Genomic DNA, 12,882 nt, shown 5'->3' on the forward strand with positions numbered 1-12,882 from the left:
CCATGTACCAGGTGGTAACTGAAGCGAATTAAAGGTAAAATGTGCAGAAGCAGATGCAAATTGCTGGTATGGCATTAGTCCTGGAAGCATACATGGCAAAACACTGGGGACAGTCTTGTGAGAAAGGCCAGGAGAAGCTTGGATCAAGGGTGGCTTCAAGTCTACAGCAAAACCCGCAACAAGCTCTGTGGGCAGAGAGACCAACCTCAGCAGGCTCTTCAAATCGCAGGAGGCCAGGGTTAGAAATAACAGGGACTTAAGCTTGGGGACATCATATGAAATGAGCCAGTCATAAAACGATAAATAGCATATGACGCCACTTATTTGAGCTATCTGGAGCAGTCAAACTCATGGAGACAGAAGGCTGGTGGTTGCTAGGGGCTGGGAGGAGGGAAATAGAGTTGCTATTAATGGGTCCACGGTTTTACTTGTTGCAAGATGAAGAGTTCTGGAGACTGGCTGCATAACAATGTGAATGTACTTAACACTACTGAACTGTACACTTATGAATCGTTAAGGTAATGTTACAGGTAAATTACCATAATTTTAAAAAATGACGGTGATTTTGCCGTGGTGGCAGTATACCTGGGGTGAGAGAATGTGAGAAGAAAGGGCAACTTCAACAGTTTTAGCAACTGGCATTCCATCAGGGACCAAACAAAAGCCTCCCTGAGCCCTGGAAAGGCTATACCGGGGCTGGGCTACACAGTAAAATTCTTTTATTTTATTTTTATTATTATTTTTTTTAGCTGGAGTCTTGCTCTGTCACCCAGGCTGGAGGGCAGTGGTGCAATCTTGGCTCACTGCAGCCTCCACCTCCTGGGTTCAAGCAATTCTCCTGCCCCAGCCTCCAGAGTAGCTGGGATTATAGGCGCCCACCACCATGCCTGGCTAAATTTTGTATTTTTAGTAGAAACAGGGTTTCACCATTTTGGCAAGGCTGGTCTCAAACTCCTGACCTCAGGTGATCCGCCCGCCTTGGCCTCCCAAAGTGCTGAGATTACAGGGGTGAGCCACTGTGCCTGGCCCACGGTGTCTCTTGGGGCCCTTCTGGTATATCCTAGGGGATGCAGGGAGATGAGAGAAGAGACACTACAGAGAAAACCTCTGCCTTGTGACAGTGGGCACAAAAATGGAAGGGGCTTTCCTGGAGGGTAAGCCCTCCATCACTTAAGGTGCTTAAGCAGAAAATCTGGGTGCCATCTGCCCTAATCCAGGCCTCTAAACCAGAAGGTGGCTCATTCCACAGAGGGTGAGGGAACAGTGACCTATGCAGGCTCATTCAGGTGCTCTGCTCCCAGGACTCTAAGGAATTTACCACATCCTGCAAATGAATCTTTTTTTTTTTTTTTTTGAGACGGAGTCTCGCTCTGTTGCCCAGGCTGGAGTGCAGTGGTGCAATCTCCGCTCACTGCAACCTCTACCTCCCAGGTTCAAGCGAGTTTCCTGCCTCAGCCTCCCAAGTAGCTGTGATTATAGGTGCGTGCCACCATGCCTAATTTTTTGCATTTTTAGTAGAGATGGGGTTTCACTGTGTTAGCCAGGATGGTCTTGATCTCTTGACCTCATGATCCACCCGCCTCAGCCTCCCAAAGTGCTGGGATTATAGGCATGAGCCGCTACGCCCAGCCTGCAAATGAATCTTAGGGTGATAGCATACTAAAGTTGGTGCAAGGAGCGTTTACTGGGACCCTGCCAGATCCTAGGTACTGAGTATTTTCTTCCACACCTTTTAAGAAAAACATACGCAGAATCCCATACACGTGTTCCAAGAAGAATGGACACTTCAGAGGGACTTGATGGGTTCACCTCCCTATGTCTGAGGCCTTCTGGTGCCTGTAAAGCTTAAAAGATATCAGCTGAGTGCTATTTCAGAGATAAGCCAAGTTTCACACAGGAGACTGGATTAGAGAAGTGTTAACTTCCTGCTTACTCTAAAACTCCATGCTTTTAGGTTCAACGATTAATATGAAAAGCGGGACAAGGGCAGCAGGACTTTAAGAAAGGTCAGTGCTACTCTTATTTTTTTTTTTTAAATCACAAATTACCTGGCTCCTCCAAAATACCCATCCTCTAGTTTTCTAATTGTGGAAAGCACAGCAGAATGAATGTCTGAACCATCATTTGCTAAGGAAAAAAAGAAAGGGATGAATTAGTTTAGTCTGGGAAGACTTTTTTCCCCCTGGTATGCACTGAAACATTTTCATCAACACCATCTAATTAAAATACTTCTGGCCTAGAAGATTCCCAAGATAAGAAACCAAACTGCTAAGAAACCCCTTCAGTGCTTTGTTGTGGCCATGGGAGTCATTTCAAACATTTGTAAAAGCCCAAACCACCCCTGGAGCAGGAGGGAGCCTGCTGAAATCCCTGGAGTTACTGAGCATGGTGCGGCTGATAGGGAAGGTGAGCGTGGGTCTGCCCGTCATCCTCCAGCAGGTGCACAGGTAGGCCAGCTCGATCCTCAGCATCTCCACGATCATCTCATTATCGAGGGCCAGGTAGAAGTGATGCTGGTCAGTGAACTGAAAGTCAGAAGAGGCCAGGTCAACGGCCACCCTTCATTTACCTGAAACACCAGCTGACACTCAGGGCAGCACTAATCCTGGGGTTTTATTGCCAGGCAAGAAACTCAGTGCTGGTTTCAATCCACTAGGTCACTGGGCTGCCCTGCTCTAGATCAGACAAATCGGTCTGCTGCCGGCCCAGGAGCAGTCGCTATAGTGTGGAAGAGAAAGGTGTGGTGCTAGATTTATTTTCAGCACCTCAGATGGGGATTTAAGCATCTTGCCCAACACGACTGTCTCTGAAAGCAAATCAATAACTCCTTAATTCCTATTCTTTCCAGGGCTATGGGTTCGAAGATGCTTTCCAAGTGGGGGCACCGTGAGCAGGTGAGAGGTGGACACTCTGTTTACCTGATTGATAGCTTTGGTTAATGTCACCTAAAGACACTGCTGCCAGATGTTGAGAACAAATCAAATTGTTCTCTTGGCCTCTGGACTAGCGCAGGCTCAGCTCTGAACTGAAATCTGTTACTAAAGGAAATGGCTTGCAAGATTTCAGTGAGGAGCAGGGGCTAAGATGAAAAAGAGCAGTTTGGGGCTAGTGCTCCAAGACCCCATGACCACCCCTGTGCCCAGGTGAGCTGGGGCTGTGCCCCGCGTGGCCAAAGTGATCTCACTGTTGGTCTTTCTAGCTGCCCAAATGGGTGAAAAACATTTTCTAGGTACTTCCACAGGACTAGTTTTCTTTGGAACCCAAAGCTCTGCAGATAAGTTCCATAATCAGTATACTCAGTAACCCAGTAAGGGGAGTGGGGCCAGAAAATCAGCGTGGCTATGTGTTAGCAGAGGGTCTGATGACAGCTTGCATAAGGGTCAGAGATGACTGTGATTAGGGGCGCAAGGACTGTAAGTCAAGTGTCAGGTGACATGTCAACAGCAAACCTCTAAAGTAGTCTGAGTTTCACTACTATTTATGACCGGAAGTGATGGCATACGTGACTCAATCAACATTTACTGAGTACCTACTATGGGCAGACTTGTACCAGACACTGTGTGTCATTTCTCATGTCTCTATTTGAACCTATGCATGCAGAATTCTGCCATATTCATAGGGGAAAAGTTTACCAGACAGCCAAGAGAATGTAAGTAAAAAAAGAAGCTCATTGGCTTGCTGTTGGCCTGCTCTCCTCACCTGGGGTGTAAAAGTAAAGATTTGGTTCCTAATCACATATAGTTTAGAGGTTCCAAGGACACCAATATGTCGATACGGTCGCCCACTCAAATTCATATTCTTATTCCGTCCTGTTTGAAGAGAAAAAGAGAAACCGGAGTTAGAGGAAATACAGTAACAAGTAATCCAGGCGACTCAGGCTAAGACTGAGCTCATTTCTAGATTAGACAACCTACTTTGGGGCTTGGTTATTCTATTGCCATCATCCTTTAAAATGGCACACAGCTGAATATAAAAACAAATCCTACCTCCCTTCTTTTCATGAATGTATAGGAACAGTACTCAGTTGGAACTGCATGGAATAAAACTACTAAAAGGATTACAGAACGTTTACTTTTGATTTATTTAGTATTGAGCCATCATAGTAAACAAAGTTAGATTCTAGAAAAAGCAGAGAGAGGCCGGGCGTGGTGGCTCATGCCTGTAATCCCAGCACTTTGGGAGGCCAAGGCAGGTGGATCACAAGGTCAAGAGATTGAGACAGTCCTGGCCAACATGGTGAAAGCCCATCTCTACTAAAAATACAAAAATGAGCCAGGTGTGGTGGGCACGCCTGTAATCCCAGCTACTTGGGAGGCTGAGGCAGGAGAATCGCTTGAACCCAGGAGGCAGACGTTGCAGTGAGCTGAGATCATGCCACTGCACTCTAATCTGGTGATAGAGCGAGACTCCACCTCAAAAAAATAAAAGAAAAAGCATAGAGAACCTCCTCCCATTTTAATGGGTAAATGAGCATTTTCTGATACTAAAGGTAAACATGAGAAGCATCATCAAGACACAAATGACTTTCCCAATTGTGAATTTTCCAAGGTGGCTCCTTACTTTACAACAGATCCAGCGAATGCTGTGGCCACCTGTGCTGGTACCCACTGAACGGGTGTGGGAAGAGCGTGCTGGTTTGCCTGTTCCTCTTCACACCAAAGCATGGAACTGCCCACTTTAGTGTTTTGTCCAACTCATTAGAACTTACGTATATCACAGTTTCCCTCAGACCCCAAACCTAGAACCGAGATGTCCCCAAGCCAAAAATGCCCTAGTAATTTCCACAAACCTACCAAGCTTGGCATATATGTGACTAAGAATCCGGCCTGGCTGGACTCGAATTGGATGAATGTCTGCGATACTCTGGACGTTCACCCCGTGTTTCCTCAACAAGTTCTTAATGTGATTGTTTTCTGCCAAAACAGTAACTGTGAACAAGAGCACAGAATGAGTGGTAGCTCATGACTCTTGTCTCTTATGGACACACGTTCCTTACTGCTCTCTTCCGCCTGGTGACATACACATTAGCATGCTCTTCCATGCCATGACTGGATTTGGAAATGACAGCATTTGTCCTGCTGCTCCTCCCCGTTCTGTCCTTGCCACCCCTCAACACCCCTGAGGCCTATTTATCAAGTGCCCTCAATGTGCAAGACAGTCTGATAAGAGACTTCTAGAAACTATCCTCAGTAAGTCCCAAGCCAAGTCACCCAGTCTCATGTAATGTCCTGCCTCCCTCTGGGTCTGCAACTGTTCTAAACCTGCCTGGTGTCCCTTTTCGTGTAGGGTCAGGAGTGGAAACAGCTCTGCTTGGAGGATGCCAGAAGCCTGTGCCCCTGATCCCAAAGGACGGGGAAAAGAAAAGTAAGATGGGGTATCTGCTGGCAGGGGAAGTTCTGATTGAGGGGGCGAGAAGGAAGAGATATCCCTCTAGAGAAAGCAAAGTGGGCCTGTGAGTGAGGATGCTGGTGGTAGTGGAACAGCCTGGCCTATTCAGAACCCCTGCACAGGGCCCCACTGGTGGGGAAAAATCACCCCAGGGCTGGCCTGGGCCCCATCTCTGGTGGGAGAGGCTGGGCACCTGGCTCTCCAGCAGACAGGGAGCTCATAGTGCCTGGGACCTGGGGGCCCATGGAAGAGGGAGGCTGTCACTGGGGAACCCCCAGGATCGGCTAAGTCTGCACCTGCTGTACTAGTATTGCTAGCCTTTCTCAGAAGGGACAGCGCTTTGGCAAAGGGAAGGACTCCAGGGACGGGACTGGAAAAGGGGAGCATTGCCACAGGGAGAGAGGTTGGTGCCATGTCCAGCTGTGGTGGGGGCTGGAGAGGCTCAGGGTGGTGCAGGATTGGCTACCGGTAAGTATAATCACTGTACCCACGGGCTGGCAGGGTGGAATGTACAATACATATACATGCAGTTGAGAGCTGAGTGCCACCTCCTTCTATTTACATGGCACTTGATGCCTTTTCAAGTATTTTCATAGCCATTATCTCATCTGACCTTCACAACAAGGCCCGAGGGAAGCCTTGCATATGCAACTGGCCAGTGACAGCTGCACGTGGACCGAAACCTCATCTCCCAGGCCCTCAGCAAATGGAAGCATCAGCCATGCAGGGCTGGCTGGGTGGCTTCCCTGAACACCTGTCTCTTCTAAAGCTTCCAATGACATGTGAGACTCCACAATGATCAAAACCCCAGCAGCCACTCTCTGTAGGAGTAACTCCTTTAGAGCAGTGGTTTTGGGGGAGGCCTGGGAGCCTCACGATCTGTGCAGCAGGATGTGGCTAAGGTTCTAAAACTGCACTTCCCCTACTCTATGCCTGACCTGGGAATTTCTACGCTGTTCTGTTACACTAAACAAATGCTAGTGAACACCCATCAAAGTGCCCCAGTCTGCAGTTAGAAAAATGGTCTTGTCGATTCAAGGGATTAATTAGCAGGCCGTGCTCTGGCTTAGCGCAGGGACAATGGAGTCCAGCTGGATCAGTCCGCCTGGAAGTCAGGAATGGTTTCACACCTTCAGCTGTCAGCTGTGGCTCCTTGAGGGGGGTGAACTTCTAAGCCTCGTGTATAAGGTGGAGATGACGATCATCCTCACAAACTTTACCTAATCAGAATGTTGTGATAGGTGTATCTCATGGCTCTACTGACTGGGTGATATCAGCTCATCTCACCACAGCATGAGCCCCCAAAGCAAAATGAACCAGTGGCCACAGAGAAATGCTTGCCATTTTGTTCAATCACCATTTTCAATGTATGGGTGTGTATGTGCCAATCAACATAGAAATTGCAAGAATGATATGAGCCTTGTCATTAAGAAATATACAGTCTCATTTAGGGGCAATAAGGTGTACACACAACGTGCTATGACATTAGAACTCCAGCCAATGGAGTTCAAACACAGCAGTAAGGACAGCCCCAAATGCAAAAGGGATAAATTTGTGTGTGTTCTTTGTTCTTTGTATTCTCATGGCAACATGGCTAGTGAGTACTCTTCCTGCAGTCCAGGAAGTAAAAAATTGTGTTGCTGAAAGATCCTTTGTCTCAGTGCTAATTTTTCTTTGTGGCACCAAGCATCTACTTCCAACATCTATTTCCAACAGATGGTGTGCTCTATGGGGCACACAGAATGTTACCGGACTGCCAGGAGGTCCTCCCTAAGAGGGAAGGTAGGAAGAGGAACAGCTGCACGTGGGTGCACACCATACCCCAGGCACTACACCAAGCACTTTCCCCACTGCAATCTCAGTCCATCTTAGGAAGCCCCAGAGAGGGAGCTCAAGTCTTGATGACCCTGAGGCACAGAAGGGTGAAATCACTTGCTAGGTGGATGGCAGCAGTAGCTTGGGCCGGTGTCCCACCTCTCCAGGAGAAGGGTTGGCTGGAGAGGAGGGGGAGGAAAGGTGGATACAGGCAAAAGGCGGAAAGACGTCAGGGCTCCAAGGGAGGAATGAACGACCTTCAGTTGGCTTCTGTGTTTTCACCAGGCTTAGGCTCTATTTTTCAAAGAATAACGATTATGAAAAATGACGCACAATGAATCACTTGTGCCCAACTTGCAATCAAGGTTTATATTCAAGAAAACAATTGCTTTGTAGAAAGTCATTTTGTGGTTGGGAAGAATTCTGTTGCATTTGGGAGCCACTGAGTTATACAAGGCATCTGACAGAACTGCTACATGCTAAAGCATAGGCACATACACAATTCTAAAAAATGAAATAAGAAACTAGGAAACACTATGAATTAAAATAACATTGGTTTTACAAAGTTAAACATAAATAGCAAACACACTCACAAACCTTGTACCACAACATCAGGTTTGACTGAAGTGGAAAATCTTCTATTTAAGGGATCGATTTCACCAGTGGCAAGGAATCCCTATGAAAAAAGGAACATTAACACTATGAAATATTAAGTTAAATTTCATCTTAAACTGAAGTGTGAAAACGAAATATTTTGAGGCTCAACATATTCAATGCTTTTTTTATATTTTTTGAGTCAGTTGCTTATTTTCTGTGAAACAGAGTAACATCGTTCAAATCGCCACTGATAAACGTATTGCATTTTTGCACCTAGCTCTCTAGGGCTCGTCGAATATGCCACCATCTTGTATGAGCAAAAAGAATGATAACCAATACTATTTGAGCTCTCAGTAACGTGCCAGGCATTGTGTTGTGTCACTATATGTGGACTGTCACATTTATGTCTCCTGACAGGTAGGCAATACTGTTGGGGCTCAGAAAACACCCCCCCAAATGAAAGCCTCAGCAGCAGCCTCAGAAGCAAAAGCTTTCCTCTGACCTTCTCCTGCCTCCCTCACTCAGTCCATTCTCCCGGAGGCACCCTGGAAACTAGAATCCCTCTTCCCAAAGGCGGGGCATAGAAACCAGAATCCCTTTTTCCCAAAGCCAGCCAAAAAAACCTAAAAATATTCTCTGTAAAAACTAGCCATAAAAAATTCCCTGACCTACCTTGTTTGGCTGTAGGTCATAAGGGCCCCACACCCAGCAGGAAGGAGCGCTGCACAGAGAGGCCAAGAAGAATCTAGACAGAAAGGCCTCGCTGGGTTTCCCCACTCAGGCCATTGGTATTCAATTGGGCCCTTTTTGGGTAATCACATTTATACACAGCTGTCCATACTTTGTTGAAACTATGTGTAAAAATGGACAATTTCCCCTAGATCTTGGGGTCTTCATTCTGAAGGCTCCCCTGTATACATGTTAAGTACATCTGCATGCACTTTTTTCTTATAAATCAATCTGCCTCGTGTCAGCGACTTTTCATCAAACTTTTAGGGGAACGCCTTGGCCCCTATACTACCACCGTCATCACTGTACAGGTGGGAAAACCAAGGTAATGACTCAAGGGAAGTGGCAGAGTGGGAACTTGGCCCCACCACCCCCACTTGCTTGCAAAGTATTCTCTTCGAATATGGACCTCCTTGTACTTTCTACAAATGATCTGAGCCCCGAGAAGGAGGATCAAGGTATTCTGGGAGTTCTGAGGAGAAATGGGCCTAGTACTGGGCCCAGAGAAAGCCTTCATATCAGGGAGCAGAAAGCAGGGGAGGGGAGTTACTGGTTTCCCATCTCACTGATACAGAAATCACAGCTGGAAGGTATCGCAGAGATGATCAAGTCCAACTTTTTCACTTTACAGATGAGGAAACCAAGGCCCAGAGAGGTTAAAAACTCGCCCAGAGTCAGAGAACTACTGAGAGACAGGGCTGGCTTTCAAAGGAGATATATGCATTTTCCCTACTAATAAACACAGGAGTGGAAGATGCAGCACCTACTCCAAAGACATGACCAGGACCCTGGGGAGTCTAGAGGTACCCATGAAACAACTGCTCCAGCTTGGCTGCTAGAGTTCCAGAGGGCTGCTTCCACGGTGGTATCTTTCATCCTGGGCTTCGACACTCTGGGAACCCGGTGGCATGCTGACCCACCACCCTTTCGGCCTTTTCTAGAGCCCGGCAGCCCCTTGACCCTTCCCTGGGCTCCTTCCCCTCCCCACTTCTCCTTGCACTCAGCTGAGCAGGACCTTCTCAGGAAGGACATCTGTTAAGGTAACTCATACTGAGGACTGGGGGATTCATTCTGAGGCAACTCCAGAGTATTTGCATATTAAAACAAAAGCCTGGGGACAAGTCAATACGGAACAAAAAGTGGTGTCCAGAGGCAGTTGTCTGCAGAAGGAAGGGTGCTGTGGGTTGTCTGAGGAGATACCTGACACAAAATCCACCAGAGAAAATCTGGCCTGCCGCCTCTTTCTGTAGAGAGATCTGTGGTTCTTGCACTTCCTGCACCTAGGACTGGGGCAGGGGCAGCTGGGGCTGATCTAGTCATTTCCCAAATCTTGTATCTTCTAGGATCAGATGTGTTAATAATCCTGGCCAAGAAGCTTCCAGCTCCTCTGACCATCACGTGAAACAGGTTCCAACCACAGAGGAGGAATGCTGGCAGGGGCGATGGGGAGAGCTGGGCCTGCCTGGACCTGAGCTGGCCTCATGGAAATATGGACACACAAGGCCAGGAGTCGAACCCTGGAGCCAACATGGTCCGGATGACCTTAAACGCATGAAGATGCAAAAGACATCCGCATGTACCCCTGGCAGAGAGTCCCTGTGCCCTTCTGGGGTTCCCTGAACCTCCAATCACATGGTTTACAGTCTGTGAGGCCACCAAGCCCCCTACCTCTGCCAACAGTGAGCTGAGGATGTACAAAGATTGGCCCCACAGATGAGGCACCTTCCCCATAGGAACTCGGTCCACAGTGTGAGGGTTCTTGTACTCTTCATCTACCTGGAAACAGAAACAAATCCAAAGTCAGAAACTCAGAGGATAAAATGTCCATGATACCTGACCCTGGGGAGTGCGCTGATGATTTACAGAATGGTATTCATCCTCCAGGCCAATTCCATGCAGGCGCTAGGATACTGGGGCGCAAGCTCCTTCCTCAGGGCTGCAAGGCTATATATAAAGCAGTGGAGGTGGAAGTCAAATTGCGGCCTGGTTCTGGACAAGTGTCCTTCCTACAGGCAAATGCAAGGTCATGACACCAGATGTCTGGCCTGCCTTCTTTGTGGCATGGCTCTGGCTGTGAGAAGGCTCACAGCTCATGCTTACATTTGGCTGCATTATAGGTGAAATGATGGAAAACATCAGCCTCCAGCTGTGGCGGTGCATCACTGGAAGCCATCCCTAGGGGTTTATAAACTGTGCGTCTAACGCAGGAGAACTGCCAGAAGGTGGCACTATTTACTGTGGAAAAACACTTGCACTACTAGCCTGCAACTGCTCCTTCAGGGCCTCAAAAAGCTCAATCCACTGGGGGCTTCTGTCTCAGCAAAATCAACTTTGGTGCTTTATGGACAGAGCTGGCTGCGCATTGTAAGCTAGTCCACAACCTTCTCTCTTCTAAACTCCATGCTGCGCTTTGCCATTTTAGCCATCACATCATTGGTTGGGGGTAATGTCAGTGACTGCTTTTTTCCTCCAGAAAACATAAGTCAACCAAAGGAAACAGGCAACATCTTTCTCCTAAGGGGAACATCACACCACAGGGGAGTCATTTTCTGCTTGTGGATTAATCAGTGATGTTATTAATATATTTTAGTAAAACTGCAGCAAGCCACCTTGCCATGTATGTACCTATGCAACAATCCTGCATGATATGCACAGGTACCCCAGAACCTAAAGTACAATTAAAAAAAAAAAAAGATGGGTTTAAAAACTAAAATTAATAAACTAAAAACTTTTTTTAAAAAAAGAAAAACTTAAGTGCATGAACTGAACAGAACTAAATGTCATTAGTAATCAAATAATCCAATAGGATAAAAGTGTGGAAGATTCTCCAAAATGTCATAATCTTTGGGTAGTAGAATTAGAGATAATGTTTTCTTCTTTCTACAGAATCCTAATGTTTTGTAGTGTACAGAATTACTTGTATGATAATCAGGTAGTATGTGAAAACTATTTGAAATATAAGTCGTGTTAAGAAAGACTGCTAGGTTGGCACGGTGGCTCACGCCTATAATCCCAGCACTTTGGGAAGCCGAGGTGGGCGGATCACCTGAGGCTAGGAGTTTAAGACCAGCCTGGCCAACACGGCGAAAGCCTGTCTTGACTAAAAATACAAAAATCAGTTGGGCATGGTGGCAAATGCCTATAGTTCCAGATACTTGGGAGGCTGAGGCAGGAGAATTGCTTGAACCCAGGAGGTTGCAGTGAGCCAACATTGCGCCACTGCACTCTAGCCTGGGTGACAGAGGGAGACTCTGTCTCAAAAACAAAAACAAATAACTGCAAAGATCTAGAATGAGAAATATTCAGTGCAAAGAGCAGAGAGCAGACAAGGTGTCCAGGTCACAAGACAGCCTGGATTTGCACTCTTCCTACCCATAAGCCAGCTCCTGCCCCACATGGAGGCGTCCCTCTCCGCTTCTCTGCACACTGGTCCTTCCGAACTGCCCACAGGTCCTCAAAGGTGCCATGCCTTTGCTGCCGCCTCTGCTGCCCTCCATCTCATAGGCCAGATCCTCTGGCCCCCGCTAACCTGCAAGCTCATGGGGACAGAGCTGGTGCTGTAGCCCACCTTGTGACCCAGTAGCTAGCCTGGTGCCTGCCACAGAGCGGGTGCTCAATTCATGTTTGCAGGAAGTTTCACTGTCTCCAGTTGTCCACGGAGGGCCTCATGCAAGGCGGTGCCCTGTGCAAGCACCTCCAGCTGAGGAAATGAGTGGGGCTGACATCCAAGCTGCATGCCACCCTGGCCTGGGGCTGCTGCCACTCTGATGAGCCCCTTTATCTAATTTGCACACAGGTGCCACATGGCCCTGTGGTGGCCCTGTGTGCAGAAATCCTACCCGGCGGTCTCTACATGTTATTGATGTGACTGAGGAACCTTCCCAGCTGCCATCTGGAAGCAGCCAACACAAAATGCAATCAGTGTCAAAGAGTGTGCAAAATTGGTGCCTGGCACACCTGCATACACACACTAAGGACATTGTAATGACATGCAGAAACCCAAAGGTCAGTGTGGAGTTTAGAAGAGAGAAAGTCATAGAGTAATTTTTTACAATGTGTAGTCAGCACTGCTCATCAGAAAGAAAGAAAAGGGTAGCTCATAACATCTAGCATTTACCACAGTCAATAAAACATGCCCTCTAGTTTGCATGCCTCTTCTCTACCACAGAATAAGTAAAATACCCCTGAAGGCATTTATTTTCCCTTGCTCTGCTTCTAGGTTCCAAACGACCTCTCATTACCAATTCTGTTTTGCCAAATGCCTCAGTACTGGGAAAGGAGCAACCTGAAGGGGGATATGAACACGTAGCTGCTAGGTCACCCAGCCTCCACTGCCAGCCCTGCCCCAACCCA

At 47.4% G+C, this 12,882-nt stretch overlaps 1 protein-coding gene across 11 annotated transcripts in view; it reads right to left on the bottom strand.

Annotated features, from left to right (window-relative positions):
- The window catches only part of PHKA2 (phosphorylase kinase regulatory subunit alpha 2), a 102,544-nt gene that overhangs the window by 30,305 nt on the left and 59,357 nt on the right, over positions 1 to 12,882 (bottom strand). For all 11 annotated transcript variants that reach the window (XR_004271131.1, XR_004271130.1, XM_032286029.1 and 8 more), the window contains 6 exons: positions 10,198 to 10,305; positions 7,801 to 7,879; positions 4,794 to 4,928; positions 3,700 to 3,809; positions 2,381 to 2,525; positions 2,049 to 2,127 (listed from right to left, as the gene is read on the bottom strand). Coding sequence is in view for 9 of the 11 variants with exons in the window: in XM_032286029.1 (XP_032141920.1) it covers positions 2,049 to 2,127; positions 2,381 to 2,525; positions 3,700 to 3,809; positions 4,794 to 4,928; positions 7,801 to 7,879; positions 10,198 to 10,305 (656 nt within the window). In the remaining 2 variants the exon portion in view is untranslated. The remainder of the gene's footprint in view (positions 1 to 2,048; positions 2,128 to 2,380; positions 2,526 to 3,699; positions 3,810 to 4,793; positions 4,929 to 7,800; positions 7,880 to 10,197; positions 10,306 to 12,882) is intronic.

Source organism: Sapajus apella, unplaced genomic scaffold, assembly GCF_009761245.1.
Source record: "Sapajus apella isolate SASKATOON/1434 unplaced genomic scaffold, GSC_monkey_1.0 scaffold17, whole genome shotgun sequence".
In the NCBI taxonomy this organism is placed as follows: domain Eukaryota; kingdom Metazoa; phylum Chordata; class Mammalia; order Primates; family Cebidae; genus Sapajus; species Sapajus apella.